At 49.9% G+C, this 27,750-nt stretch overlaps 1 protein-coding gene across 4 annotated transcripts in view; it reads right to left on the bottom strand.

Moving 5' to 3' along the window:
* Positions 1–27,750, bottom strand: part of MAP4K5 (mitogen-activated protein kinase kinase kinase kinase 5) — a 159,601-nt gene that overhangs the window by 480 nt on the left and 131,371 nt on the right. For 3 of the 4 annotated variants that reach the window (XM_015425604.1, XM_015425606.1, XM_015425607.1), the window contains 12 exons: positions 26,204–26,288; positions 24,117–24,196; positions 21,331–21,391; positions 21,150–21,152; positions 20,921–21,035; positions 19,777–19,835; positions 16,621–16,724; positions 13,543–13,720; positions 12,301–12,369; positions 6,335–6,427; positions 4,837–4,907; positions 2,854–2,909 (listed from right to left, as the gene is read on the bottom strand). In XM_015425604.1, coding sequence (XP_015281090.1) covers positions 2,854–2,909; positions 4,837–4,907; positions 6,335–6,427; positions 12,301–12,369; positions 13,543–13,720; positions 16,621–16,724; positions 19,777–19,835; positions 20,921–21,035; positions 21,150–21,152; positions 21,331–21,391; positions 24,117–24,196; positions 26,204–26,288 — 974 coding nt within the window. The remainder of the gene's footprint in view (positions 1–2,853; positions 2,910–4,836; positions 4,908–6,334; positions 6,428–12,300; positions 12,370–13,542; positions 13,721–16,620; positions 16,725–19,776; positions 19,836–20,920; positions 21,036–21,149; positions 21,153–21,330; positions 21,392–24,116; positions 24,197–26,203; positions 26,289–27,750) is intronic. The other variant, XM_015425605.1, reaches the window with a different exon arrangement.

Below are 27,750 nucleotides of genomic sequence, written 5' to 3'. Positions count from 1 at the left end.
CACCCACGTGTGTTTTTTTTGGGGGGGGGGGGGAATGAGCTTTTGAATCAACGCTCCCTTTGCTTAGACTCTTTAGAAACTCAAACCTTCCAGAATCTTGCAGAACAAAGTCTGAGTCCGGGGACACCTTTAAGACCAACAAAGTTTTATTCTGGGTATAAGCTTAAGGTTTCATGTGCACACACACTTCCTCAGATAGAAGAAGAAAAAGGAGAAGGAGAAGAAGAAGAGGAGGAGGAGGAGATTGGATTTATGCCCCGCCCTTCACTCCCCGAAGGAGTCTCAGAGCGGCTTACAAGCTCCTTTCCCTTCCCCTCCCCACAGCAGACACCCTGCGAGATAGGCGGGGGCTGAGAGAGCTCTCTCGAGAGAACAGCTCTGACAGAACTACGGCTTGCCCAAGGTCAGCCAGCCAGGTGCAAGTGGAGGAGTGGGGGAATCAAACCCGGTTCTCCCAGATTAGAGTCCGCGCACGTAACCACTACACCAAACTGGCGAGGAAGAAGAGGAGGAGAAGGAAAAAGAAAAGAAGAAGAGGAGGAGAAGAAGAGGAAGAAGAAAAAGAGGAGGAGGCGGCAGTGGCGGTGGAGGAGATGGGATTTATACCCCGCCCTTCACTACCCAAAGAAGTCTCAGAGCGGCTTACAGACTCCTTTCCCTTCCCCTCCCCACAACAGACACCCTGTGAGGTAGGCGGGGGCTGAGGGAGCTCTTTTGAGGACTGCCCTTGAGAGAACACCTCTGAGAGAACCTGTGACTGATCCAAGGTCACCCAGCTGGCTGCAAGTGGAGGAGTGGGGAATCAAACCCGGTTCTCCCAGATTGGAGTCCGCGCTCCTAACCACTGCACCAAACTGGCTCTCACAGGGGATTACCTGTGTGTCCTGAGGTACATTTCTCCTTTAAAAGAGAGGACCCACCAGCCACAGCTTGCATGCTGAGTGAACCAAGCTTGCGCTCACTGGCCATTCCTATTGTTCCTTGCATTTGCTGGCACCCTTATCCAAGGCAGCCTGGATTCTGCTGCCTACAGTCGTTGCCAGTTTGGGGTGCTCTGGGACTCTGGGGCAAGGGATGCTCTGCATTCTTGGTGCTTGGGGGGGGGTCAACAGTGGGAGGGGGCTCCTAGTGTCCTGGCCCCACTGCTGGACCTCCTGATGGCACCTGGTATTTCTGGCCACTGTGTGACCCAGAGTGTTGGACTGGATGGGCCATTGGCCTGATCCAACATTGGCTTCGCTTATGTTCTTATGTAATAAGGGCTAACGGCAGAGCAAACTCTCCAGGAGGACTGTTGTTGTGCTTTCCAGGCCCCCAAACTGAGCACTGAAATGCTATAGGCACACGGACGGTGCGTGGCCCCGTAACCTCCCCCCCCTCCTTTCTGTCTTCCTTCACCTGTTTGGAATGCTGCAGCTCCACCCCGAATGCCTCGGGCACTCCTGGTGGTGTTTGTCAAAGAGATTTACTAGGATGTTCCAGGCGAAGATTACAGGAGAACCTTTGTGCACGAAACAAAAGGCAAAGCTGCTGCCTGAGACACACGAAGGGGCCCCGCCAGCAGGCACACCGACACAGAAGTGGCCGGATGACTCAGCCGCAGAAGAAGAAACTCCCAGGGGAGGGAGGGGGTGGTGGTGGCAGCAGCGGGACTGGGGTGGGTGGGTGGGGCACTGACCCCCTCACGGACAATGCTCCCTCTAAGCTGTGGAGTCTTGTGAGCAAAAATTCTCCTTTGGAGGAGGCGGAGGAGGAGGAGGAGGAGGAGGAGGAGGAAGAAGAAGAAGAAGAAGAAGAAGAAGAAGAAGAAGAAGAAGAAGAAGAAGAAGAAGAAGAAGAAGAAGAGGAAGAGGAGGAGGAGGCGGAGGCGGCGGAGGAGGAGGCGGAGATTGGATTTATACCCCGCCCTTCACTACCCGAAGGAGTCTCATCAGAGCGGCTTACAAACTCCTTTCCCTCCCCCTCCCCACAACAGACACCCTGTGAGGTCGATGGGGCTGAGAGAGCTCTGACAGAAACTGCTCTTTATCAATGAAAGCTCTTGTCAGAACTACAGGTTGCCCAAGGTCATCCAGCAGGTGCAAGTGGAGGAGCGGGGAATCAAACTTGGTTCTCCCAGATTAGAAGAAGAAGAAGAGGAGATTGGATTTATACCCCGCCCTTCACTACTCAAAGGAGTCTCAGAGCGGCTTACAATCTCCTTCCCCTCCCCCTCCCCACAACAGACACCCTGTGAGGGAGGTGGGGCTGAGAGAGCTCTGACAGAAACTGCTCTTTTTCAATAACAGCTCTGACAGAACTACGGCTTGCCCAAGGTCATCCAGCAGCTGCAAGTGGAAGAGTGGGGAATCAAACCTGGTTCGCCAAGATTAGAGTCCACGCACTCAACCACTACACCAGACTGGCATTAAAGTTGTGAGCGAGCAATTTGGCTACTGAATAAATTAGTTTGCGCTGGAGCCAGACAAAAATGTGTGAGCCCAAGGCTAAAAAACTGTGAACTCGCTCACACTAACTGAGCTTAGAGGGAACACTGCTCACAGACATTCCCGGCAGCTTCTCTGAACGTTTGGCTTCCATCTGTGAGCCAACCAGGTGTGGCAGTTAGAGTGCTGGGTTAGGATATGGGGGATCCAGATTCAAATCCCCCACTGTTGGCATGGGAGACTGCTGGGAGCCCTTGGGCCAGTCACACATTTTAGCCTAACCTACCTCACAGGGTTGTTGTGGTGGTGAGGATAAAATGGAGGAGACGAGAACGATGTCAGCTGCTTTGGGTCCCCATTGCAAATAAATAAACGTGTTAAAAAGGGGGGGGGGAGAGAAAGGTGGATGATTTTCTTCTGGGATTACCTGTCTGAGCCCAGTAAGCGGAAGACCCTGGTTTCATCTGAGATCTCCTGGGTTACCTGCGGAAAAGAGAAAGGGCTGGAGAGTGAAAGAGGGAGCGGAGGAGAAAGGGGCACTCCCGGCCGTTTTGGGAATGGGCACGGCACCCCAACCGGTTATGCCTGCAAATACGGACTGGCCAAAATGTACCCGCTGCTTGTCATGCCACACGCAAGTGCCAGCAGAAGGGTTTCCATTGTGCCATCTTGCTTGTGTTGATCCTACCTGACTGGAGACCACTGGCTACTGTGGGGGGGGGGGTCTGGGGTCTGAAGAAGCCCCCCCGGAGCGCTCTGCATGTAGAACGAACACACGCTGCATTCGCTGGAAGAATCATTTCCTATTCTAAATACCCTTGAAGCAGGTCTGTAGGTGTGTGGGGTCTGTGGGGCTAATTCGGGAACAGGAGATGCCGTGGATAGCCTCTCAGCATTCAGGTAAGCAGCTGGGACTGGCTTGCAGTGCTCTGTGGCGAGGACAGGCCCCCTTCTTCTGCCCCAGCCCTTTGGTATCTAGTTCTGGCCGCATGAAAACCCAAACGAACAGCAAACGCCACAATCAATCTATAATCTCTCCTATATAATAATTCTGCTTTGGGGTGGCAAGATTCCATGCGCTCCCAAATCAGTTGGCTCAATGCTCTGTCACTCAGCATGTCTCCCTAATTCACTGGCCGCATTCCCTGAGTCCTGCCCACAGAAGCCGCGCTGGCCAAAAATTCCCTCAGAGCACACGTGCTTCCCCTCCCTGAAGGGCCTCGTGTTTGCATGTGGCACCAGCGGCAGCAGCACCCTGCTTTCCCCGCCCCTGGCCCTGGAGTGCTCTCTCCAAGGCGGCGGGTGGGAGCCGACCCCACTCGGCCCAGAGAGACAAAGGCTCCGAGCACTGAGGCAGGCCCGAGCCGGCCTTGCCAGAGCAGCAGAAGGCCGGCAGTTGCCGATGCACACCCGGGAACGTGCGGCCAGAGAGCGATACGTGCTGGGTAAAGCGCTCGCCTCTTTGCCGTGCCTCGCTTGGAGGAGGCTGAGACTGCCTGGAGGCACCGGCGGCTCTGCATGCCTGCTGGGGGGGTCTTTCTAGAGGTCGTTGTATTACTTTTATACAACGGGATTTGCTCCTAGTATTATATAAATATATAATAACCTCTTTACACATACAAAACATTGTGAAAAACCAATAACATGTAATTATAATAATAACCCTTCAGATCCCAAATCATGAATAAACAGAGCTCATACAAGTCCATTCCAATGATTAGTAATAATCACAGGAAGTCCTCTTAAGGAATATAACAAGATAGCAAAATGTAGGAATTTTTGCAAGTAAGATTCTTCTTTTTTTAAATCAAACTTTTTTATTTTGGATATAACGACATATTCAAAATTACACCTTTTCCTTTAACATATATCCATTTCACATACCTCCTCCCCCCCCTTCATGTGGCTTCCCGCAATGCTTCCCCCCCCCTGTCCCTTTTACTGTTCAACTATCAATTTACATTTTCACTATCAGTTTTTTCAGGTAACATTATATTCCCAAATAAGATTCTTCTGAAGCGAAGCTACTGGATCTCTGTGCTTCACAAGAATCTGATTTGCAAAAATTCTTACACTTTTCTAACCTGTTACATCCCTTGAGAGGACTTCCCGTCATTATTACTAATCACTGGAATGGACTTGTATGAACTCTGTTTATTCATGATTTGGGATTCATAGGGATATGGTTATAACCATATGTTATTGGTTTTTCACAGTTGGTGCTTTGTAAATGTAATGAGGTTATTATATCTTTATATAATATTATAGATCGATCATGGCATTTGCCGTTTGTTTGCACTCCCACCTCAGACCGCGTTCCCCCGGTTTCCCCCTTAAGTACGGCAACCCAGGCAAGAGGGGACAACAGCCACCCACAAAACTCAAAGGGAGTGCCACGCGGGTGACTTACTTCGTTGGACTTGAAGCTTTTGCCCTGCATCCCGTGCTTCCAGAAGGCCAACACGCTGTCTTGAAGGCACACTGCGGAAGAGACACAACCCGAGGTCAGCAACCGTGAGGGGGGGGGCGGCCCCCGGAACACAGGACTGCGCGAGCGTCCGCGCATGGCTTGAGACACGTGCTAGGGATACGCCCTGAACATGACGGCAAGGCGCCTGGAAACGTGGACTAGAGATGGGAGACTTTTTACACTGCCCACTCCTGGTGGTGGAATTTCGTAAGTACATCCTCTGGGGGGGGGGGGGGGACAGAGAGGGAGCTGCTGAGAGGGAAGTCTTGTAATGGAATGTCCGCTTATGCCTTAGCACAGAGACCAGGTGTGTTAGATTCTGGCTTCTTCTCTGTCTGTAGCTGTCATGATCTGGGCTGTGCCACCAGAGGCCTACTAGGCCCAGGGAGCCTGGCTAGCAGTAGGTGAGGCTGGGCCTACAACTCCCAGAAGCCCCTGAGAGGTTTTGGAGCCAAAACTGACCAATAGGGAAGAAGAGGGCTGAGGAACAAAAGGGCTGGTGCCAGCGCAAAAGCTGTTCTTTCTTCCCAGAGGGCAGAGCCGGAAAGAAGGCTGCTGCAGGAAGAGATTCTCATCCTGAGGGAAGGGTGAGTAGTCTAGTGTCACTTGGAATAGTGAGCTAGGGACAGTATATATTTAGACGTGTTAGGGCATTTGTTTTCTTTTCTTTTCACCCACTTACTGTTATTATTCTGCACGTTGTTTGACCTCTTATAAAATAAACTATTTGCATTGTTCACTCTGCCTGGTCCTCACGGCTGTTATTCAGCCAAAAGGGAGGTCTGAAGGTCTTAGGAGGGGGCTCTGGGCCTTCTCAAGGGAGCCTGGAACCAGAGTGGTGGCAGCATCTGGTGACACCCCATCTGAGCCGTGACAGTAGCGTTCACAGGTTCCTCTGTAACCTGATTGCGGAACCTTGGCTAGGGCAGAAGTCCCCAACGTGGTGCCCACTGGAACCCTGGCGCCTGCCAACACCTGTCCTGGTGCCCAAGTGTTTTTAGAAAGTGGCGGGACCAAGTGGGGCCTAGCAGAGCTTCTGACTGGCCACTGGAGAGTTAACTGGCTATGCAGATATTTTTCAATGTTGCTTTGGCAGGTGGTCAGCTACGTACTGAAACTGTGCGTATGGAAGGAAATATTTTTAAACCGTATGGTCATTTTGAAAGGCATCCTGTTGAAAAGATTTTCTGCCTGACATGGTGAAGAGTTGGTATTAAACCTATGTGTGACCTCACTCTCTGACATTTTGTTGCTGGCTCCATCTCCCACGGCAGCCATTTTCTCAATGACCCCGCCTCCTGTGGCAGCCATTTTGTCACTGGCCCCGCCTCCTGCAGCAGCCATTTTGTAGTTTCACCCACCACCCTGTGTTGGAATCCCAAAGGTACCCGCAGGCTCCAAAAGGATGTTTGAACGATGCTGCAAACGGCATCCTTACCTACAGATTCGATGCAGAAATCGAAACTCAGCTCGGAGGCCAGCTTCTTGCTCGACTTCAGCTTTCCTTGCAGGTTCACGATTTTCACAAATCCTCAAAAGAAATGCCAAAAAGAAACAAATCACCTTGTTGGCAAATAACAGTTTGCTGGAACGGTTTTTGAGGCTGTGGAAAGGGGGTGCTCCGAAGAGGCCTTGGCAACAGGGCTTTGGGGAGTGCTGCCCTCTAGGATGAGCTATCACACGTGGCTTCACTTTTGATTCCACTCTGACCTCCGCCTTGCTGCCGAGACTCCTCTTGTTGTTCAGAGTAGCAGACTCCCAAACCTGACTCCATTTTAAACCTGACTCAATTCAGTGGGATTTATAGTTCAAAGGTCGTTTTTATATATGGGAACGGATCTGATACTAAATTATTAGGTTATGATGTTATAACTGTTGATGTATGTTGAAAACTTTGTGGGTGATTAACTGGCTGGTTTGTAATTTTGGATTGTTCCCTCTAAGCTGTGGAGTCTTGTGAGCAAAAATTCCACTTTGTGAGCTACTGACATTAAAGTTGTGAGCAAGCGATTTGGTTACTGCATAAATTAGTTTGCTCTGGAGCCATCCTTCCTGAGCTAAGTCAAAAATGTGTGAGCTGGAGGCTTAAAAACTGTGAGTTAGCTCACACTAACTCAGCTTAGAGGGAACACTGCTCAGGACTTTTGTATACTGTTTTGCAGTTATTGTACATGTTATACTTGATCTTAATACACATTTTAACACACCCCCCCCCAAAAAAAAGAACCGGCTCTCATGTGGATCAAAAAATCTGCACAACACGATTAGCTCGGTTACCATTTAGGGTTCTGAATACCTAGGAGAGACCCCCCCCCCCCCCCAAGGTTTGCAGAAAATGGGGGTTAAAATTGGTAAGGGCTATGTCTCTGCATCTGCAGACACTGAAGAACATGATCAGAGCCCTGGAAGCTTTTTGACTTGTGACTGTTAGTGGTTCCCCAGTATGGATATTCACATAAGAACATAAGAACATAAGAGAAGCCAATGTTGGATCAGGCCAGTGGCCCATCCAGTCCAACACTCTGTATCACACAGTGCCCAAAAGATACCAGGTGCCATCAGGAGGTCCAGAAGTACCCCCACTGTTGCCCCCCCCAAAAAAGCACCAAGAATCCAGAGCATCACTGCCCCAGACATAAGAGCATAAGAGAAGCCATGCTGGATTGGGCCAATGGCCCATCCAGTCCAACACTCTGTGTCACACAGTGGCCAAAACCCAGGTGCCCTCAGGAGGTCCACCAGTGGGGCCACAACTCCAGAGGCCCTCCTCCCGCTGTGGCCCCCCCAAGCACCAAGAAGACAGAGCATCACTTGCCCCAGACAGAGTGTTCCCTCTACACTTTGTGACTAGTAGCCATTGATGGACCTCTGCTCCACACGTTCATCCAATCCCCTCTTGCAGCTGTCTATGCTTGTAGCTGCCACCACTTCCTGTGGCAGTGAATCCCCCGTCTGAATGAATCTTTGTGTGAAGAAGTACTTGCTTTGTTGACCACTCTCTGCCACCCTCTCCTCCTCACAATCTCCTCTCATCCCCAGCTATTTAAAACTTACCCAAAGTTGGCCTTTTAGCTGGACTTCTGCATACATCTGAACTTAAGTTATTGATTTAGAAGGTTTATTAGCTGCCCTTCTTCCTTACGGATGCGGCTTCATGCAGACCAATTCCCAGGCCTCTGGAACGCCTCGCTTGGGCAGAGAAGGGCTTTCCCCCCTTACCTGCCACTGGAGATTCTCCCACTGAAGACGCCGGGGACTGAACTGGGACCCTCCGCGTGCTCTACCACCAAGCAATGACTCCTCCCTTGCCAATAGAGGGGGAGCCGCGTACTCTGGTGCACCTGACAGTAGCAATGGGACTTAACAGAGAAGGCGGTTCTCATGACACGAAGCCCTGATCGGTCAAAACCAGCACCCTGAACTGTGTAGGATTGTGAACAGTTCTTCAGAAGTACACCCTCCTGAAGAGGAGAGCTAAGATCCAGCAATTAGTGGGGTGCTTTTGTCTCCCACAGGGCTGCGGTGGCTCAAGTGGTTTAGACACTGAACTGCAGACCGGAAGGTTGGTAGTTCAGCAGTTCGAGACCCGGGTGCTGCGTGATGGAGTGAGCTCCTGTCCCTGTCCCCAGCTCCTGACAACCGAGCAGTTCGAAAGCAAGAAATTGCAAGTGGATAAACAGGTACCACTTCGGTGGGAAGGGAACAGCGTTCCGTGTGCCTTGGTGTTTAATAGTCATGCCGGCCACATGACCACGGAAATGTCTTCGGACAGCGCCAGCTCTTCGGCTTGGGAACGGAGATAAGCACCGCTCCCTAGAGTTGGATTCGAGTGGTTTTCGAGCAAGGGAGACCTTTACCTTTACCTTTGTCTCCCACAGAGATTCAGTGGCCTGGACCTTGCCACTTGGGGGCGCTCTCGCAAAAACTGTTTGCCAAGCCAAAGGTGGCCGGTAAAGCAAGTTCTCTCCCTCACTTTACTGCGCCATAAAGAAATGTGAGCTGGCCAACAGTCACCCTCAGAATCCTCATTCTCCAGCGCCTCGGGTATGTAGCAAGACCATAAAACCACAGAGGTGTAATTATAATTAGTGCTTTATGGAGCGTTTATAGTTTCCCCACATATTATGGTTACTGGAAGCCCGTCAGGGCCTGCAACATTCTCGCTGGGAGGAGAGTCTTGCGCAGCATAAACCTGTCCACCAACGGCCTTCTTTGGATCAGTTTTATTGCGTCCCCCTGCATACGGTGGATAAAATAGCCAAGGCTCAGTCGCAAGCCTTTTTGATCGTGCTGGCCACGCTGTGGAACATCCAGCCTGAATGTATAACAGCAATACAGAAAAACAGAGCTGAAAGGGACCCCAAAAGTTATCTAGTCCAACCCCCTGCACAATGCGGGAAATTCACAGCTATCTCCCCCCCCCCCGGATACACACACACTCCCCCCAATGATCCCTGCTCTATGCCCAGAGGAAGACCAAAAACCTCCAGGACCTCCAGCCAAACTTGCCTGGAGAAAAACTGCTTCCTGACCAACGCTCCCTCTAAGCTGTGGAGTCTTGTGAGCAAACATTCTACTTTGTGAGCTACTGGCATTAAAGTTGTGAGCAGGCGATTTGGCTCCTGCATACAGTAGTTTGCTCTGGAGCCATCCTCCCTGAGTTAAGACAACGATGTGTGAGCCAGAGGCTAAAAAACTGTGAGCTGGCTCACACTCACTCAGCTTAGAGGGAACACTGTTCCTGACCCCAAAGTTACAATCAGGATTTCCCTGGGCATGTAAGAAAGGGCCACGAGAACTAAGCACTGAGGCAACCCTTCTTGCCCTCCCTCTCATGGTCTGCCTGAGTTCACAGAATGCGCATTGTTGTCCGATGGCCATCTAAGCCTCTGTTTGAAAACCTCCCAAGGAGGAGAGCCCACCACCTCCCGAGGAAGCCTGTTCCACTGAGGGACCGCTCTGACTGTCAGGAAGTTCTTCCTCGTGTTCAGTCGAAAACTTTTTTTTTTTTAATTTTAACCCGCTGGGGTTATTCCTTTAATGTTCAAGAAAATATGGAAAACAGAATTGTTCATAAGGACTTCTGACAAGTAGTTGTATCTTGATGCTGTTTTTAGATACTTGTAATTTAGTAGGGTTAACTGCTCTACCGGAGACCCTGGACAACCGCTGCCAGTCTGAGTAGACAATACTGACTTTGATGGACCAAGGGTCTATTTCAGTATAAGACAGCTTCATGTGTTTAAGATGGTCAGGGAAGGGGCTGTGGCTCAGTGGAAGAGCCTCTGCTTGGCGTGCAGAAGGTCCCAGGTTCAATCCCCCACATCTCCAGTTAAAAAGGACCAGGCAGGCGTGATGTGAAAGAAATCTCTGCCTGAGACCCTGGAGAGCGGCTGCCAGTCTGAGTAGACAATACTGACCTCAATGGCCTTTTGGAATAAAACAGCTTTGTGTGATTAGGAGGGGGCTGTAGCTCAGTGGTAGAGCCTCTGCTTGGCATGCAGAAGGTCCTGGGTTCAATCCCCGGCCTCTCCAGCTAAAAAGGATCAGATAGTTGGTGATGGGAAAGGCCTCCGCCTGAGACCCTGGAGAGCTGCTGCCAGTCTGAGTAGACGATGCTGCCTTTGATGGAGCAGTATTCTGAGTCAGTTGAATGCAGCTTCACGGGTCCGTGTACCGCTGTTGTCTGAGGCTGCTTTTAACGGCTATCGCTGGCGCTCTCACTGGAGAACAGTGCCCCAGAACCACTTCCGGCATTTAATTCGGGGCACTTCAAGCTATCGACACGATCTCCGGAGTCCGCCAAGGCGGTGAAGTGCATTCCAGCCTGGGACCCACCCTGCACGGAACCCAAGGAGTTGCAAGCATGTGACAGGAAGTCATGTGACAAAGCCACAGGACATCAGAGACGTCGAACGTGAAGGAGCCCTGGACAACCGCCACGGGGGGGGTCGAGGTCAAGAGCCCCAGTAGCAGCTCAAGAGGACTGGAGAAAAGAAACACAACCGGAGGTATAGAATCATAGAACCATAGAGTTGGAAGGGGCCATACAGGCCATCTAGTCCAGTGGTGGCGAACCTATGGCACGGGTGCCAGAGGCGGCACTCAGAGCCCTCTCTGTGGGCACGCGTGCCATCGCCCCAGACAGGCCCAGACCGTCATTAAAGTGTCGAATTCTCTGCCAAATAATTTTAAGTCAATGAAAGCATTTGGGATTGCTTCCCCTACTTTGTTTGGATCATCGTACGTTAATGTATGAGTTGTTTTTTCTAAAGTAAAACCTCAGTATTCAGGTTAAATTGCCGTGTTGGCACTTTGCGATAAATAAGTGGGTTTTGGGTCGCAGTTTTGGCACTCGGTCTCTAAAAGGTTCGCCATCACTGATCTAGTCCAACCCCATGCCCAATGCAGGACCAGCCACAGTGGAGGAAAAGCCAATGGCAGAGCCGTGGAGGAGTCCTTTCCACCGCGGTGTGACTTCATTGTGTCCTGCTGCACGCGAGCCAAGAATGGCAGGGGGAACGACATCCTTCGTTTCTACACATCTGCACTGGCAGACGATCCTCCCAAACGGCAGGGTAGGGGAACAGGTAGCTCTACGGGGACTCTCAACCCAGCACGCGGTGCTTCCATGACTCGCCTAAAGGCCCCAATTCGGGGCTGGTGACCAGTACCCTAAGCTATGCTGGAACAATCATCGCCATGCCAACGGAGCTCAGGAGGCCGAGCCTGCCTCAGCCCAGCTGCAAAAATCCCGAGCCAGACATTTCCCAGGGAGGGTCAAGAAGTGTCTACCCTGCAGCGCCTTAGGTAAAGCTTTCCCTCACTCGAAAGCCAGTCGAATCTGACTCTAGGGGTGCGGCGCTCATCTCCGTTTCCAAGCCGAAGAGCTGGCGCTGTCCGAAGACGTTTCCATGGTCATGTGGCCGGCATGACTAGACACCAAGGCGCACGGAACACTGTCACCTTCCCACCGAAGCGGTACCTGTTTATCTACTTGCAATTTCTTGCTTTCGAACTGCTAGGCTGGCAGGAGCTGGGGCCAGAGATGGGAGCTCACGCCGTCATGTGGCACTCGGGTCTCGAACTGCCGAGCTACAGACCTTCTGGCCTGCAGTTCAGCGTCTTAACCACTTGAGCCAACGCTATTCACAAGAGCCTTGACCGGACTCCATTAGAGCTAGGGGGCCGAAAAGCTGGGCCCGTTCATCGTTGAGCTTTCAGATGTTTCTGAATGTACGGACTTTAAAACGTTTGTTCTAAGATGTAGGGTTGCTCCTGTGCTGGGTCGGCCGTGGTCCGCCTTCGGCGACTCAGCAAGCAGGTTCTAAACCTTTCGGCAGACAGATCCTTAAAAATAAACACCAGCATGCCGAGCTGGCCTTGGTGTGTCGAGCTACTCACTGTCCAAGCACACGAGGACGGTGTCTCTCTCCAGCTGCGTCACGTGGATGGCGTCCAACTGCTGGCACCCTGCAGGGGAGAAAACCACAGCGGGCAGCGTTCTGTCCTCACCAATGCTAACTTCTCCAAGCCCCCTCCGCACCTCGCACCTCCTCCGACCACACCTGCTGTTGCCATTTGGCATCTGAAATCCCTCCACTCTCCAAGATGTAAGGAGAGACGGACTCCCATTCTAGCTGTATCTGAAGAAGTGAGCCGTGACTCACGGAAGCTCCTCCCCTGCCACGAATTTCGTTAGTCTGGAAGGTGCTGCTGGACTTTGCTCTTTTCTACTGCCCTCCCAAGCCAGCCTCCCCCATGCCCGTCTGAGGCCATTCAGAGGGCTTCGGCCATCACAGTTATGGAAGGAGGTGACCAGGACCACAGCCAGTGAAGAGATGGGATTTATACCCCATGGCCCTTCACTACCCGAAGGAGTCTCAGAGCGGCTTACAAACTCACCACAACAGACACCCTGTGAGCAATGTTCCCTCTAAGCTGTGGAATCTTGTGAGCAAAAATTCTACTTTGTGAGCTGCTGGCATTAAAGTTGTGAGCAGGAGCTTTGGCTGCTGCATAAATTAGTTTGCTCTGGAGTCCTCCTTCCTGAGCTGAGACAAAAATGTGTGAGCCAGAGGCTAAAAAACTGTGAGCTAGCTCACACAAACTCAGCTTAGAGGGAACACTGCTGAGCAATGCTCCCTCGAAGCTGTGGAGTTCTGTGAGCAAAAATTCTACTTTGTGAGCTACTGGCATTAAAGTTGTGAGCAGGCGATTTAGCTACTGCATCAATTAGTTTGCTCTGGAGCCCTCCTCCAAGAGATAAGACGAAAATCTGTGAGCTGGAGGCTAAAAAGCTGTGAGCTAGCTCACACTAACTCAGCTTAGAGGGAACACTGCCTATAAGGTAGGTGGGGCTGAGAGAGCTCTGACAGAAATGGCTCTTTTTCAAGGACAGCTGTGCCAGAACTACAGCTTGCCCAAGGTCATCCAGCCAGGTGCAAGTGGAAGAGTGGGGAATCAAACCCGGTTCTCCCAGATTAGAGTCCGTGCACTTTAACCACTGCACCAGACTGGCGATGGCTTTGATTCCTTTCAACCAGGGTGGGCTGAAGTTTAACTGGGGTCCTCGAGTTCCCACGGCCACCGGCGGCAGGGGGAGGACTTGCCTGGTGACATCGCTTCCAACGCCAAGAGCCTCACCTGCGCCGATCTCCGTAAACCACGAAGAAGCCGAATTCAAGTTGATCGTCTCAAACTGGACGACCTGGCTCGGGTCGGCCCCCTTGCTGATCGCGACGCACACCATGGGGTACTCCTGCTCCGGGATCACCAGCATCTCGAACACGTTCAAGGGGCTGGGCAAAGGGAAGTCAAAGTGCTGGCGGGGGAAAGGGGAAGCCAGGTCAGCAGGGAGCCGGCCCACTGTGAAGAGCGGGTTTCTTAAAAGATGGCTGCCTGTCCGGCTCCCAGTCAAATCACTCTCCGCACATGCTTTCTTGGGTGAAAGGTTTAGTCGGAGATTTGAGATGCTCATGGGTAGAGATGTAAAATTTCCGGAAATTTTGAAGCTCGGAAAAAAACCACGTTTTTCCCCCAGTTTTTTTCGGGGGGAAACGAAAATTTTCGGAAAAATTGAAAAAAAATGCTATATTAGCATTTCTTTTGTCTTTTCTAGATTGAAAGTTATTCTGTTACTTTAGGAACATAAAAATATGACTATGCTATTCTGAGTGAATAAGGCAAACAGTTTAGGCTGAGTGACTATAAGAGCTGATTCTGTTCTGGGTGAATAAGACAAAGAGATTAGCCTGTTTGGCTATATATATATATATATATGAGAGAGAAATGATTTGGAAAATATTTGAACACCTTGTCTTAAAATATTTTATTCATCATGTTAAAATAAAACGTTTCCCCCCGAATTTTTCCGGTTTTTTTCCGGGCCTTCACATCTCTACTCATGGGTTGTCAGGAGTCAGGACTGGGGTACTAGGGCGGGAAAGCGGCATCTAGTTACAACCCCAACATTCCATTCATACACGTCAGCATTACTACAGAGACCGTGAGAGATATACGGTCTATCACTAGCCAAGCACAGACTCTACTTCAAGGACACGTCCCCTGTGAAAAATGTCTTTGAGGCACCGTGGAAGAATGACTGAAGCTAGCCTCCCTAAACTAAAGGCACTCACTTCCCCCCTCAGGAATGCAATGCAAGACGAGGGCAAAGCGATAAGGATGCAGCTATGACACACAGGAGGTTGGGCGCAGAGAACAAAACGAAACACAGAGCATAAATGCATCGGGTAGAAATACACCAGGTACAGTTGGTCAAACGCCCGAGTCTGACACCATCCCATTCATGGCTTCGGTCAGTACCCTCTGCCTGTCGCCAACAGCCTTTCGGCCTCCTCCCAAGAGCTATGAGTATGTCTAGCACAATCCAACCCATCATCTGAATTAAAACCGATGTGACACCATAATATGCCAACACCTGTTTCACTCCAGTCCTCTTCGGTGGCCCAACTTTGGAAACCTGAGGCCACAGAAGTAGCGACCGGAGAAAGGGCTTTTTCGGCCATGGCACCAAAACTTTGGAACTCTCTCCCCAGGGTTATCTGTCTGTCTCCATCACTGTCTTCTGACATAGACTACAGAGTGATTCAAATGTGGAATTCGCTGCCAGAGGATGTAGTGATGGCTGCAGGAATATGGAGGATAAGTCTTTATCAATGGCTACTAGCCATGGTGACTGAGGGGAACCTACACATTCAGGGGCAGTCAACCTCTGAATCCCAGAGCCAGGAGGCAGCATCAGGGGAAGGCCTTGGCCTCTCTGCCCTGTTGTTTGTGCCCCTCCAGAGGAACTGTTTGGTCAGTGTGCGAGTCAGGATGCTGGACTGGACGGACCCTCACTGGTCTGATCCAGCAGGGCTCTCCTGATGTTCTTATGAAGGCCTCGGCCTCTCTGCCCAGTTGTTGGACCTCCAGAGGAACTGGTTGGCCACTGTGTGAGGCAGAATGCTGGACTAGATGGACCTTCACTGGTCTGATCCAGCAGGGCTTTTCTGATGTTCTTAGGAAGGCCTCGGCCTCTCAGGCCTGTTGTTGGCCCTCCAGAGGAACTGGTTGGCCACTGTGTGAGGCAGGATGCTGGACTAGATGGACCTTCACTGGTCTGACCCAGCAGGGCTCTTCTGATGTTCTTATGAAGGCCTCACCCTCTCTGCCCTGTTGTGGGCCCTCCAGAGGAACTGGTTGGCCACTGTGTGAGGCAGAATGCTGGACTAGATGGACCCGCACTGGTCTGATCCAGTTCTTTTTATGTTCTTATGCCAGCAAGTGAAGACTTTTTTGTTTCAGTTGGCATATCCCCAGTAACAGTTGTTAACTCTTCTCCTTGCTGGTTCTGGTATTGTCTTTTAATGTGTATTTATTAAATTATTTTTGTTCAAATGTCTCAGTGTTTTTCTATTTCTTGCAGACCCCGATTGAGTTGAAAGGTGGCATAAAAACATTTTAAATAGATAATAAAAAGGTCCACGTTTACAGGAGCCAGCAGCACTGCCTAAAGGCCTTTTTGAAAAGAAAGGTCCCTGGCTGGCCACAAGACAGCTTGTCTGATCTGCTTCACGTGGGAGAATTCTGTGACGGAGGAGCCACCACATCAATGGCCCTGCCCTCTGCCTGAGCTGCGGTGGCTCAAGTGGTTAAGACGCTGAACTGCAGGCTGTGGAAGGTCAGTAGTTCAGCAGTTCGAGACCCAAGTGCGCCGCATGATGGAGTGAGCTCCCGTCTCTAGTTCCAGCTCCTGCCAACCTAGCAGTTTGAAAGCAAGAAATTGCAAGTAGATAAATAGGTACCACTTCAGTGGGAAGGAAACAGCATTCTGTGCACCTTGGTGTTTAGTCATGCCGGCCACATGACCACGGAAACGTCTTCGGACAGCGCTGGCTCTTCGGCTTTGAAACGGAGATGAGCACTGCAACCCTAGAGTCGGATTCGACTGGCTTTCGAGCAAGGGAGACCTTTACCTTTTCTGCCTCTCTCTGTCTCTCCTTTGAGAACCAGGGGGTTGAATGGGGCCTCCCCTGATGAGCGCAGGACGTGGAAGACCGGCACCAGCATCTTGGACTGAGTCCAAAAACAACTGGTCAGCAGTGGTCAGTGAAACGGAAGCAATTAACTCTTGGAAAAAGCTCGCATCTTTGTTCCCCTGAAAGCTATCGGATACCTTAGCGAAGCTGAACAAAAACAGAGGAAGAGGGCAAAACGCACCTTTATCAACATGAACTTCTGCATCGGTTCATACCACTGAAGCAAAACGATTCCTGACTGTAATGCTCCGCAGAGGTATTTATGGCCCGTGTAAGGGTTTCTTACTGAAAATAAGAAGAGAAAAACAACAACAACAGGATAAACCTGAAATACTATGTCTGATTTCATTAAAGTTGTGAGCTGTTTGCATTTTCTCTCCAAAGAAGAAGAGAAGAGATTGGATCTATGCCCCATGGCCCTTCACTCCCCAAAGGAGTCTCAGAGCGGCTGACAAACTCCTTTCCCTTCCCCTCCCCACAACAGGCGCCCTGTGAGGTTAAAGAAGAAGAAGAGATTGGATTTATACCCCGCCCTTCACTACCCAAAGGAGTCTCAGAGCCGCTTACAAACGCCTTTCCCTTCCCCTCCCCACAACAGACACCCTGTGAGGTAGGTGGGGCTGAGAGAGCTCTGAGAGAAACTGCTCTTTTTCAAGAAGAAAAAGAGATTGGATTTATACCCCGCCCTTCACTACCCGAAGGAGTCTCAGAGCGGCTCACAAACTCCTTTCCCTTCCCCTCCCCACAACAGACACCCCGGGAGGTAGGTGGGGCTGAGAGAGTCCTTGACAGAAACTGCTCTTTTACACCAAACTGGCACTGAAAAACTGAACTTACAGTTCTCACCCAACCCTCAGCCATCTTTCTCTCCTCTCTTCCAGTGGAGCCCCCTAAATTCCCCAGTCCAGGCCCTGAGAGCCATATGTGGCTCTCCTTTTCCCAGTTTGGCGTAGTGGTTATGAGCGCGGACTCTAATCTGGGAGAACCCGGTTTGATTCCCCACTCCTCCACTCGCACCCGGCTGGATGACCTTGGGCAAGCCGTAGTTCTGATGAGAGCAGTTCTTGAAAAAGAGCCATTTCTCTCAGAGCTCTCTCAGCCCCGCCGACCTCACAGGGTGTCTGTGGTGGGGAGGGGAAGGGAAAGGAGCTTGAAGGGCGGGAGTATAAATCCAATCTCCTCCTCCTCCTTCTTCTTGCCCAGACCTGGACAGCCTGACCCCCAAGGAAGTCCAGAGAGCCAGTTTGGCATAGTAGTTAAGAGCGCAGACTCTAATCTGGGAGAACCGGGTTTGATTCTCCACTCCTCCACTTGCACCTGGCTGGATGACCTTGGGTCAGTCACAAGTTCTCCCAGAGCTGTTCTCTCAGGAGCAGTCCTCAGAGGAGAGCTCTCTCAGTCGCACCTTCTTCACAGGGTGTCTGTTGTGGGGAGGGGAAGGGAAAGGAGATTGTAAGACGCTCTGAGACGCCAAGTGGAGGGCGGGGTATAAATCCAATCTCTTCTTCTTCTCTGTTTCTCCGCCCTGACCTGGATAGCCCAGGCTAGCCTGGACGTTTTCAAGCAGAGGCTGGACGACCATCTTTCGGGTATGTTGTAGGTATGTAGGGCCCTCTTTCGGCTGTGCTCCTGCATAGTGCAGGGGGTTGGACTAGATGACCTGCAAGGTCCCTTCCCACTCTAACAGTCTATGATTCCGTGATCTCATCCACTCTCAGAAGCTAAGCAGGGTCAGCTCTGCTTGGTACTTGGTTGGGAGACCACCCAGGAAGCCCAGGGTCACTACACAGAGGCAGCCAATGGCACACCACCTCTGGATGTCACTTCCCCTGGAAACCCAATGAGGGGTCACCATAAGTCGCCCGTGACCTGATGGCCCTTTCCACGCCGCCAGGTTAGGCCGAGAGTGCGCAAATGGTCCCAGTTCCGCTGTTTTATGACCAAGGGAGGATTCGAACTCAGGCTCCTTAGATCCTAGTCCGACATTCTAACCACTAGGCCACACTGGCTCTCGAGGGTCCGAAGGGGTTCGCACTCGTAGTCAAAGTGCTTTTATGGCCACCGGTGGAAGGGACCAGTGTTCCCTCTAAGCTGAGTTACTGTGAGCTAGCGCACAGTTTTTTAGCCTCCGGCTCACACATTTTTGCCTTGGCTCAGGAAGGAGGGCTCCAGAGCAAACTGATTTATGCACTAGCCAAATCGCTCGCTCGCCACTAAAATGCCAATACCTCACAAAGCAGAATTTTTGCTCACAAGACTCCACAGCTTAGAGGGAACATTGGAAGGGACTGTGGATTTTCTCCCCAGAGGACATTTAGCGTGGGATAAAATAGTAAGGTGAGGTCCCAACACAAGACAGAGAAAATTAAAACGGCCAAAACTTTGCGGAAGAAGTCTTGCAACACTGAAGACGCTGATTTCATTCATTTATTTATTTACTTATACCCCACTTTTCCCCCCAACAGGGGATCCAAAACCACTTACAATACCATTGTCCCTGCTCTAGTTTATCCTGACAATGACCTTGTAAGGTAACAGAACAAAGTTCGAGTCCCAGGGGCACCTTGTAAGACCAACAAAGTTTAATTTTGGGTACAAGCATTCATGTGCAGGCACACGGCTTCAGATACATTGAAACAGAAGAAATGTGCACGCACATGAAAGCTTGTACCCAGAATTAAACTTTGTGGGTCTTACAAGGTGCCCCTCGACTCGGACTTTGTTCTGTTGCTTCAGACCAACACAATTGCCCACCTGGATCTATCTTGTAAGCAGTGCTGGGGGGGGGCCAACAGTGGGAGGGCTCCTAGTGTCCTGGCCCCACTGCTGGACCTCCTGATGGCCCCTGGTATTTCTGGCCACTGTGTGACACAGAGTGTTGGGCTGGATGGGCCTTTGGCCTGATCCAACATTGGCTTCTCTTATGTTCTTATGTTCAGTGTTCCCTCTAAGCTGAGTTAGTGTGAGCAAGCTCACAGTTCTTTAGCTTCTGGCTCACACATTTTTGTCTCCGCTCAGGAAGGACGGCTCCAGTGCAGACTAATTTACGCCGTAGCCAAACGGCTCGCTCGCAACTTTAATGCCAGTGGCTCACAAAGTAGAATTCTTGCTCACAAGACTCGGCAGCTTAGAGGGAGCACTGCTGGGGGTGGGGGGCAAAAGTTCACGCCTACTTCTTAGGAAGAGGCCTCAGTCCCCCTTCGGCGGGGCTCTCGGCTTGTGAGACAGGTGGCGGCTGGAAGCAGGGCCGAGCCTGGGTTCACAAAAGCGGGGAGAGACTTTCCCAACTGGACGTGCCAAAGAGCTGAGGGAAGGCGACGCAAATTTGAAGATTTACCTATGCAACATTTATGGCACCCTTTCGTATCCGGGATCTTGGTGGTTAAGGCAAACTTCCTGGAATGACAAGAGTTAGTGGTTAGCCACGGAACGAGGCCCGGAGCAGAAGTCCTGGCCAGAAGGACAAATAAGAAATAGTTAGACTTGAGTCCAGTTAACACCTTAGAGACAGGGGCGGATGAAGGCTCGCTGGTGCCCTAAGCACTGACGGATCCTGGTGCCCCCCTCCTTTCCACACTGACCCCCCGGTCCATTTTAGTTGTTCACCTGTCTGACCAGATATACAGTGCAGGTTGCAGCAGGGCTATTTTTGGGCAGGAACGCACAGGAACGGAGTTCCGGCTGGATCCCGAGTTGCCCACACCCAGCCCCTGCTTAGAGACCAACAATAGTTTTCAGTGTATCGACTTCCAAGAGTCAAAGTTTCCTTTGTCAGACACAGGACAACAAAAATGTAAATCCGGATCCTCTTATCCTAGTCAGAAGGTGGGAGGGGGTGCTGTAAAGAATGCCTGTAAAGGAGGCAAAGGTACAACACATATTGGAATCAGCTAGATTACAATATATTCTGTAATCAGAAGAGGAACAGGAACAACAAAACTGCCAGCAGTAACTACCTAGAAAAAAGGCAAGCAAGGAGAGGCATGCTAGAGGGCTATAAAATTTTCTCTCTTTCCCCCCCAGAAAAGTTTTATTAATTTTTCAAAAGTGAAAGAAAAGGAAACAAGAACTACAAAGAGAAAAAAGACTAACATAAAACAAGTATGGCGTCTGTACTCATTATAACTAGTTGAATTTACATAGATAGATAGAATCAGGGCTATTTTTGGGCAGGAACGCACAGGAACGGAGTTCCGGCTGGCTTCAGAGTTGGCCACACCCACTACAGCCAAAAGCTCTACAGAGGGAAGGCCTGGAGAGTGACCCCCCCCCCGCAACTCCGAGGCTGTTGGGTGTGGCCTACTATGCTAATGAGTTCCTGCTGGGCTTTTTCTACAAAAAAAGCCCTGGATAGAATCTTTCTGTGATGCACCTCGATCAGTTTAACTTTTTAACAACAGAGCTTAGATTTTAAACACTATTTTACACAATCTATCTTTTCTCAACTGCTGGGTCCAGACAGCAAGACAGCCCACACTTACCTGGGTAATATCCTGTCGGGGAAGCGATGGGTCTGAATGTGAGCCGCTAACCCGGTTTTCTTGGCTTGTTCAAACAAAGCGATTAGGTTGTGGGAGTAGAGCTGGAATGTTTTCCCTGCAAGGCAGATAGAACGGGACCTGTCTCAAAGTCTCACAAAAGACAACGGTAACGCGTCAAACCAAAAAAGGGAAGGGGGGGGGGGAAGTAAGAAAGAGCGGGAAAGATTACCTTCTAAAAGGACAGCCCCCAAATATCCAGAGAAGTCCAAGCAGAGAGCAAAAGAGAAAATAGAATTACTGGTGACTTTCATGACATGACCATGAATTCAACATTACCTCAAAGGGTGCCCACTGTGTATCTTCCAAACCATCTTAAGCATTATGGCTGATTTCTGAGCCAATCCACGTACCTGAGAGTGACATCAAGGTATTGTTGATCACATACAGCCACGTACACCTCCGTGGAAACAGCTGGACAAAGAAACAACGGAGAGGATAGAAAAGATGGGGTCAGTCATTCCAAGAACTGTATGAATTCCACGGCACGTGTGTACTACGTAAGTGTGGAATGGAGAACTGTGAAAACTTCCGCTGTCAATGCTTTGGGCACAGCAAGATTCTGGCCCTTATGGCTGTCAAAAACAACAAGGGAACCCAAGTGTAAATTCTCACAGGAAAGCTTTAATTCTCAACACCTCTATCCTAAGGACAACTAAGCTATAAGCTTTATAGAGCTCCACTCTCCAGCTCTGCTGTGATGGGATGCAAAATATAGGAAATAATCATAGAATGTTAGAGTTGGAAGGGACCTTGCAGGTCATCTAGTCCAACCCCCTGCACTCTGCAGGAGCACAGCTGAAAGATAGCCCTACGACATACCCGAAAGACGGTCATCCAGCCTCCGCTTGAAAACGTCCAGTGAAGGAGCATCCACCACCTCCCGAGGCCGTCTGTTCCACTGCTCAACCACTCTTACAGTCAGGAAGTTTCTCCTGGTATTTAGCCGGTATCGACTCCCTTGTAATTTCCACCCATTAGATCTAGTCTTGCAATCCGGAGCAAGAGAGAATAGATCTGCTCCATCTTCTACATAATTTGTGCTCAACAATAAACAACCACAAGTCTTAAACAATTGTATCAAATATAATAAAAATATAATATAGAGGACACGGTACAAGATAATATAAATATAATTAAATTAAATGTAACAAGGCGAGTTTTGCATACCACGGGACACAGATATATTTAAACTTTTATCAATTAATACACCAGAAACTCCAATAATATGGAACACAGTCTCCCAGTTTTAACAGTCCTACAGGAGCTCAAGGATTCCTCTGATACTCTTCTTTTAAGTGGAGGCTGGACGACCATCTTTCGGGTATGTTGCAGGGCTATCTTTCAGCTATGCTCCTGCAGAGTGCAGGGGGTTGGACTAGATGACCTGCAAGGTCCCTTCCATCTCTAACATTCTATGATTCTATGTTTGGTGTAGTGGTTAAATGCGCGGACTCTAATCTGGGAGAACCGGGTTTGTTTCCCCACTCCTCCACTTGCACCTGCTGGATGACCTTGGGCAAGCCATAGTTCTGTCAGAGCTGTTTCCTCAAGGATAGTTCTCTCAGAGCTCTCTCACCCCCGCCTACCTCACAGGGTGTTTGTTGTGGGGAAGGGAAGGGAAAGGAGTTTGTAAGCCGCTTTGAGACTCTGAGTGAATGGCGGAGGATAAATCCCAGTCCCAGCCAGTTTGGTGTAGTGGTTAAGTGCACGGACTTAATCTGGGAGAACCGGGTTTGATTCCCCACTCCTCCACTTGCACCTGCTGATGTGACCTTGGGTCAGTCACAAGCTCTGGCACAGCTGTCCTTGAAAAAGAGCAGTTTGTGTCACAGTTCTCTCAGCCCCACCTAACTCACAGGGTGTCTGTTGTGGGGAGGGGAAGGGAAAGGAGTTTGTAAGCCGCTCTGAGACTCCAAGTGAAGGGCGGGGTATAAATCCAATCTCTTCTTCTCTTCTTCTTCTTCTCCTTCTTATGCGGAACCCAGCTCATAACAAGCCGCGTTTTGCCAAAGGCTCCTTCACAAAGACGGAACTCTAAAACTTCTGCTCCAAAGGAAAACATTTCACTGACGAGTTGTTTCCTTGCACAAAGTTGCTGCCTATCTCAAATCAAAGTGCAAAAATGCGTTTTTGCACTTTGACTTGAGATTGGCAGCAACTTTGTGCAAGAAAACAATACATCGGTGAAATCTAGGAGCAGAAGTTCTATCTTTGTGAAGAAGCCTTTGGCAAAACGCGGCTTGTTATCAGCTAATTATGCATAAAGAATATCCGAGGAACCTACATTATTTCTTCCACCAAGCTCCTTGAACCCTTGAACTCCCGTGGGACTCTTAAAACTGGGAGACTGTGTTCCATATTATTGGAGTTTCTGATGTATGAGTTGATAGAAGTTTAAATATATCTGTGTCCTGTGGTACATGAAACACACCTTGTTATATTTAATGTCATTATATTTTTATTATATTGTGTCCTTTTTATTATATCCTTATTACATTTTGTTACAGTTGTTTAAGATTAGTGGTTGTTTACTGCTGAGCACAGATTATTTCCTTTGTTTTGCATACTTCTTCTGTGCTGCCCTTTGGTTTTGTTTTTCTTCCTGCTGCGGTGGGATAGCAGGAAGGAAACAGCGGACTTCGGGACACTTCAGGGCTGGTTCATCCGGACAAAGTTCAAGACACAGATTTAGGCTGGGGAAGGTTTCGGCGGACTCTCTACCAGTGTTCCCTCTAAGTGGTGGAGTCTTGTGAGCCAAAATTCTACTTTGTGAGCGACTGGCATCTAAGTTTTGAGCGAGCGGTTCGGCTACTGCATAAATCAGTTTGCTCTGGAGCCCTCCTCCCTGAGCGAAGACGAAAATGTGAGCCGGAGACTAAAAAAACCGTGAGCTAGCTCACACTAACTCAGCTTAGAGGAAAGGCTGCTCTCTACCCCAGAGGGCTGTGGAGGGATGGAAGACGGAGCAGAAAATTTCTGCTCTGGTTCAAGCACCATCTGTGTCACAGAAGAGTGATGCTCCTGCGGATCTTGTTCCAATCCTCCGCTGAGGCACCTGATCAGCTGGACTCCGCCCACTCGTCTAGGACTTGGGCATTCCCAACCCCACCTGCGGTGCACTAAGCGGGTCCCTTACCTGTTCCATGGTGGCTTCGTGAAGCTCGTTGAGGTTCAACGTATAGATGCCCTCTTCGGTTCCAAAGATAATATACTGATCTGCAATATGGAGGAAGAAAAAGCTGCTTAGCCCGGTGGTCTGATAATGTGTTGGCCGTGTATCTTCACTCTCCGATTTTTCCAATTTGTTCTGGGCCTCAATCTGTGTGACAATTTCATTCATGCTGGTCTCTAAAACCGTCCCACCCCATCGCCATTTCAGCCAGGATATCATGGACCTTATTTGTTTATTTATTAGATTTCTACCCCGCCCTCCCGCCGAAGTGGCTCAGGGCGGCTTACAATTTTAAAACCAACATAAAATACACTCAATAAAATTACAAAAAAATACAACTTAAAACCAATTAAATATGGTGGCATGATATTATAAAGTGCAAATGCAACACAACCAATGAAGTCATTCTTATTGGAATGCCTGGCAAAAAAGCTCCGTTTTCACGGCCCTGCGGAATTGCTGGAGGTTTTGCAGTGCTCTGATCTCACTTAGCGCTGGTGCCGCCAGGGAGAAAGCCCTGGTCCTAGTCGCCGCCAACCTGGCGTCCCTAGGCCCAGGGAGGGCCAGGCAGTTTTGTGTTCCAGATCGCAGTGCTCTCTGGGGGACATGCGGGGAAAGGTGGTCCCTTAGGTAGGCAGGCCCCTGACCATAAAGGGCTTTAAAAGACAAAACCAGCACCTTGAAGCGAATCCGGAGCGCTACTGGAAGCCAGTGCAACGACTAACACAGGCTGGATGTGCTCCTGCATGGGGAAGCCCATCAGCAGCCTGGCCGCTGCGTTCTGCACCAGCTGCAGCCTCCAGAGTTGCCCCAAGGGCAGCCCCATGTAGAGAGCATGACAGTAGTCCAACCTTGAGGTGACCATAGTGTGGATCACTGAAGCCAGATCATTGCGTTCGCGGAAGGGGACCAATTGCCTGATCAGCCAGAGATGGTAAAAGGCTGCCTTGGCAGTGGCTGCTCTACGTGGAAAATTAAATCCAGTTCACAGATGTTCTCAAAGCACTTGTCTAGCGTCTCTGCAAATACTTGTAATCAGGGCTCTTTTTGTAGAAAAAGCCCAGCAGGAACTCATTAGCACAATAGGCCACACCCAACAGCATAAACTCATTAGCATATTGGGCCACACCCCTGACAGCACAGCTCATTAGCACATTAGGCCGCACCCCCATGTTACCAGAAGTGTGGTCATCCAGCCACACCCACCTTTTGCTTCTTATTCTGTTTACCTTGTTTGTTGACAAAACCCAGGGCTTTTTTTTTGTAGCAGGAACTCCTTTGCATGTTAGGCCACACCCCCCCAATGTAGCCAATCCTAACAAATTTCTGCTGTTGGGTGTGGCCTATTATGCTAATGTTCCTGCTGGGCGTGGCCAACTTGGGAGCCAGCCGGAACGCCGTTCCTGTGTATTCCTGCCCAAAAATAGCCCTGCTTGTAATGGATCTAAAAGCCCAGCTCACTTTCTGGAGAATCAACACAGAAGACAAAGTACAATATAGCGTAATGTCGGCAAATCAGCTTGTTGTCCAATGCACCTATTAAAAAGCCTCCTTCGAGGAAATTACAGACATTCTCATTACGTTCTGGCACAAAATGGAATGTTTCTCTGATAATGAGGCCCCAGACCTTCTTGAGCACATGAGCACCTCTGGGGGTTCTGACACGGCGTGGTGGGCCCACCCACATCTTAACATCCATCACAAGGCACATCCTTGCACAGCTGCTGCCAAAGCAATGTTTTTACAAACCTGAACAGCCAATCAAATCTCCCACAGCCAATCAGAAGACTTGCTGGGCAAAAGCCCCACCTGTCCACACCCACTTTCTAAAAACACTAGGCGGACACACCAGGAGAGGTGTTGGTGGGCATCGTGGCGACCGTGGGCACCACGTTGGAGATCCCTGGCTTACCCTAGAATCATAGAGTTGGAAGGGACCTCCGGGGTCATCTAGTCCAACCCCCTGCACAGTGCAGGAAATTCACAAATACCCCGTTTAGGAATGCAACAGGAGAACAGGTCCTCAGCTTATAAATGAAAAGCTACCTCACCTTTTGTGTCCGGATGGATCCACGAGGTGGCACAGTTGATTTTCAAAGGGCAGCCGTCAAAGACTTTGGAGAAACATGCTCCCATCTGCAAAGGGAAAACCGGTCACCCAAAGAACAGAGACACTGGGCACCAATGGGCTGCACGTGACGCCCGATGGGGCAACCTGTGGCTCTCTAGTCAGAAATACAGTGGGGGGGGGGGAGCTTAAAGCCCCTGAGTCAGATTGAGGTGACGAGAGAGGAGGTCCTAAAACTGATAGACAACTCAAAAACTGATAAATCACCAGGCCCAGATGGCATACATCCGAGAGTTCTGAAAGAACTCAAATGTGAACTTGTGGATCTCCTGACAAAAATATGTAATCTTTCCTTAAAATCAGCCTCCATTGGGTGAAGAAGTACTTCCTTTTATCCGTCACCCAAAGAGTGATTAACACTTGGAATTCACTGCCACAGGAAGTGGTGGCGGCTACAAGCATGGATGGCTTCAAGAGGGGATTAGATAAGCATATGGAGCAGAGGTCCATCAGTGGCTGTATAGCCATAAGGTATAGACAGGGACTCTGGGGCAAGTGATGCTCTGTCTTCTTGGTGCTTGGGGGGGGGTCAACAGTGGGGGGGCTTCTAGTGTCCTGGCCCCACTGCTGGACCTCCTGATGGCCCCTGGTATTTTTGGCCACTGTGTGACCCAGGGTGTTGGACTGGATGGGCCTTTGGCCTGATCCAACATTGGCATCTCTTATGTTCTTATGTTCTTAAAGCCACACCCCTTTTCCAAACACCATGGTCTCGATCCAAATTGGACTCCACGTGCTTCAGGGTCGGTCGGTTCCTAGCAGTGAGCTTGCGACACAGCATCTGACTGGAAAATCCACATGATCCACATGGAGACGAATAGCACGTCTACTTTGGCCCTCAGCATGTGGCTCGTGGCCAAGGGAATCTCAGAAGCCAAAGAAGAGGCAGGGTGGGATTCAGAGGGCAGGAATCTCGAGGGGCTGTGGCTCGCTGAGAGAGCCTCTCTGCTTTGCACGCAGAAGGTCCCCGGTTCAGTCCCCGGCATCTCCGGTTAAAAAGGACCAGGCAGCAGGTGATGGGAAAGACCTCGGCCTGAGACCCTGGAGAGCGGCTGCCGGTCTGAGTGGACAATACTGACCCTTACTCCCAGTGATTTCCTTATGGTATGATAAGCTTTGGCAAAATAGCTTCTAAGAATACCCAAATTACTAATTCTGGTTTCCAATTTTAACCTATATGGTATCAAAAGATAAAGTACCAAATAATATCTTTCCTATCCTATTGACTTGTTACAGTTATATCTCAGTTGTATATTGCATTACCTAATTCAAGGTTAATGTTTAAACGGTGCTATGTTTGGAATCTTAAAGTACTAAAGCTGTTTTAGTAAGGTTGGATGAAACTAACTGTATGTAAAAAATGGCAAAAGTGAAAAGTTTATTACGGTTATGAGACCAGTCACAATAAAAAGAAGAAGAAGAAGAAGAAGAAGAAGAAGAAGAAGAAGAAGAAGAAGAAGAAGAAGAAGA

Source organism: Gekko japonicus, unplaced genomic scaffold, assembly GCF_001447785.1.
Source record: "Gekko japonicus isolate JY-2015 unplaced genomic scaffold, Gekko_japonicus_V1.1 scaffold961, whole genome shotgun sequence".
NCBI classification, from domain to species: Eukaryota; Metazoa; Chordata; class Lepidosauria; order Squamata; family Gekkonidae; genus Gekko; species Gekko japonicus.
The sequence above is the reverse complement of the archived record's forward strand: the minus strand, read 5'-3'. Positions and strand labels throughout refer to the sequence as shown.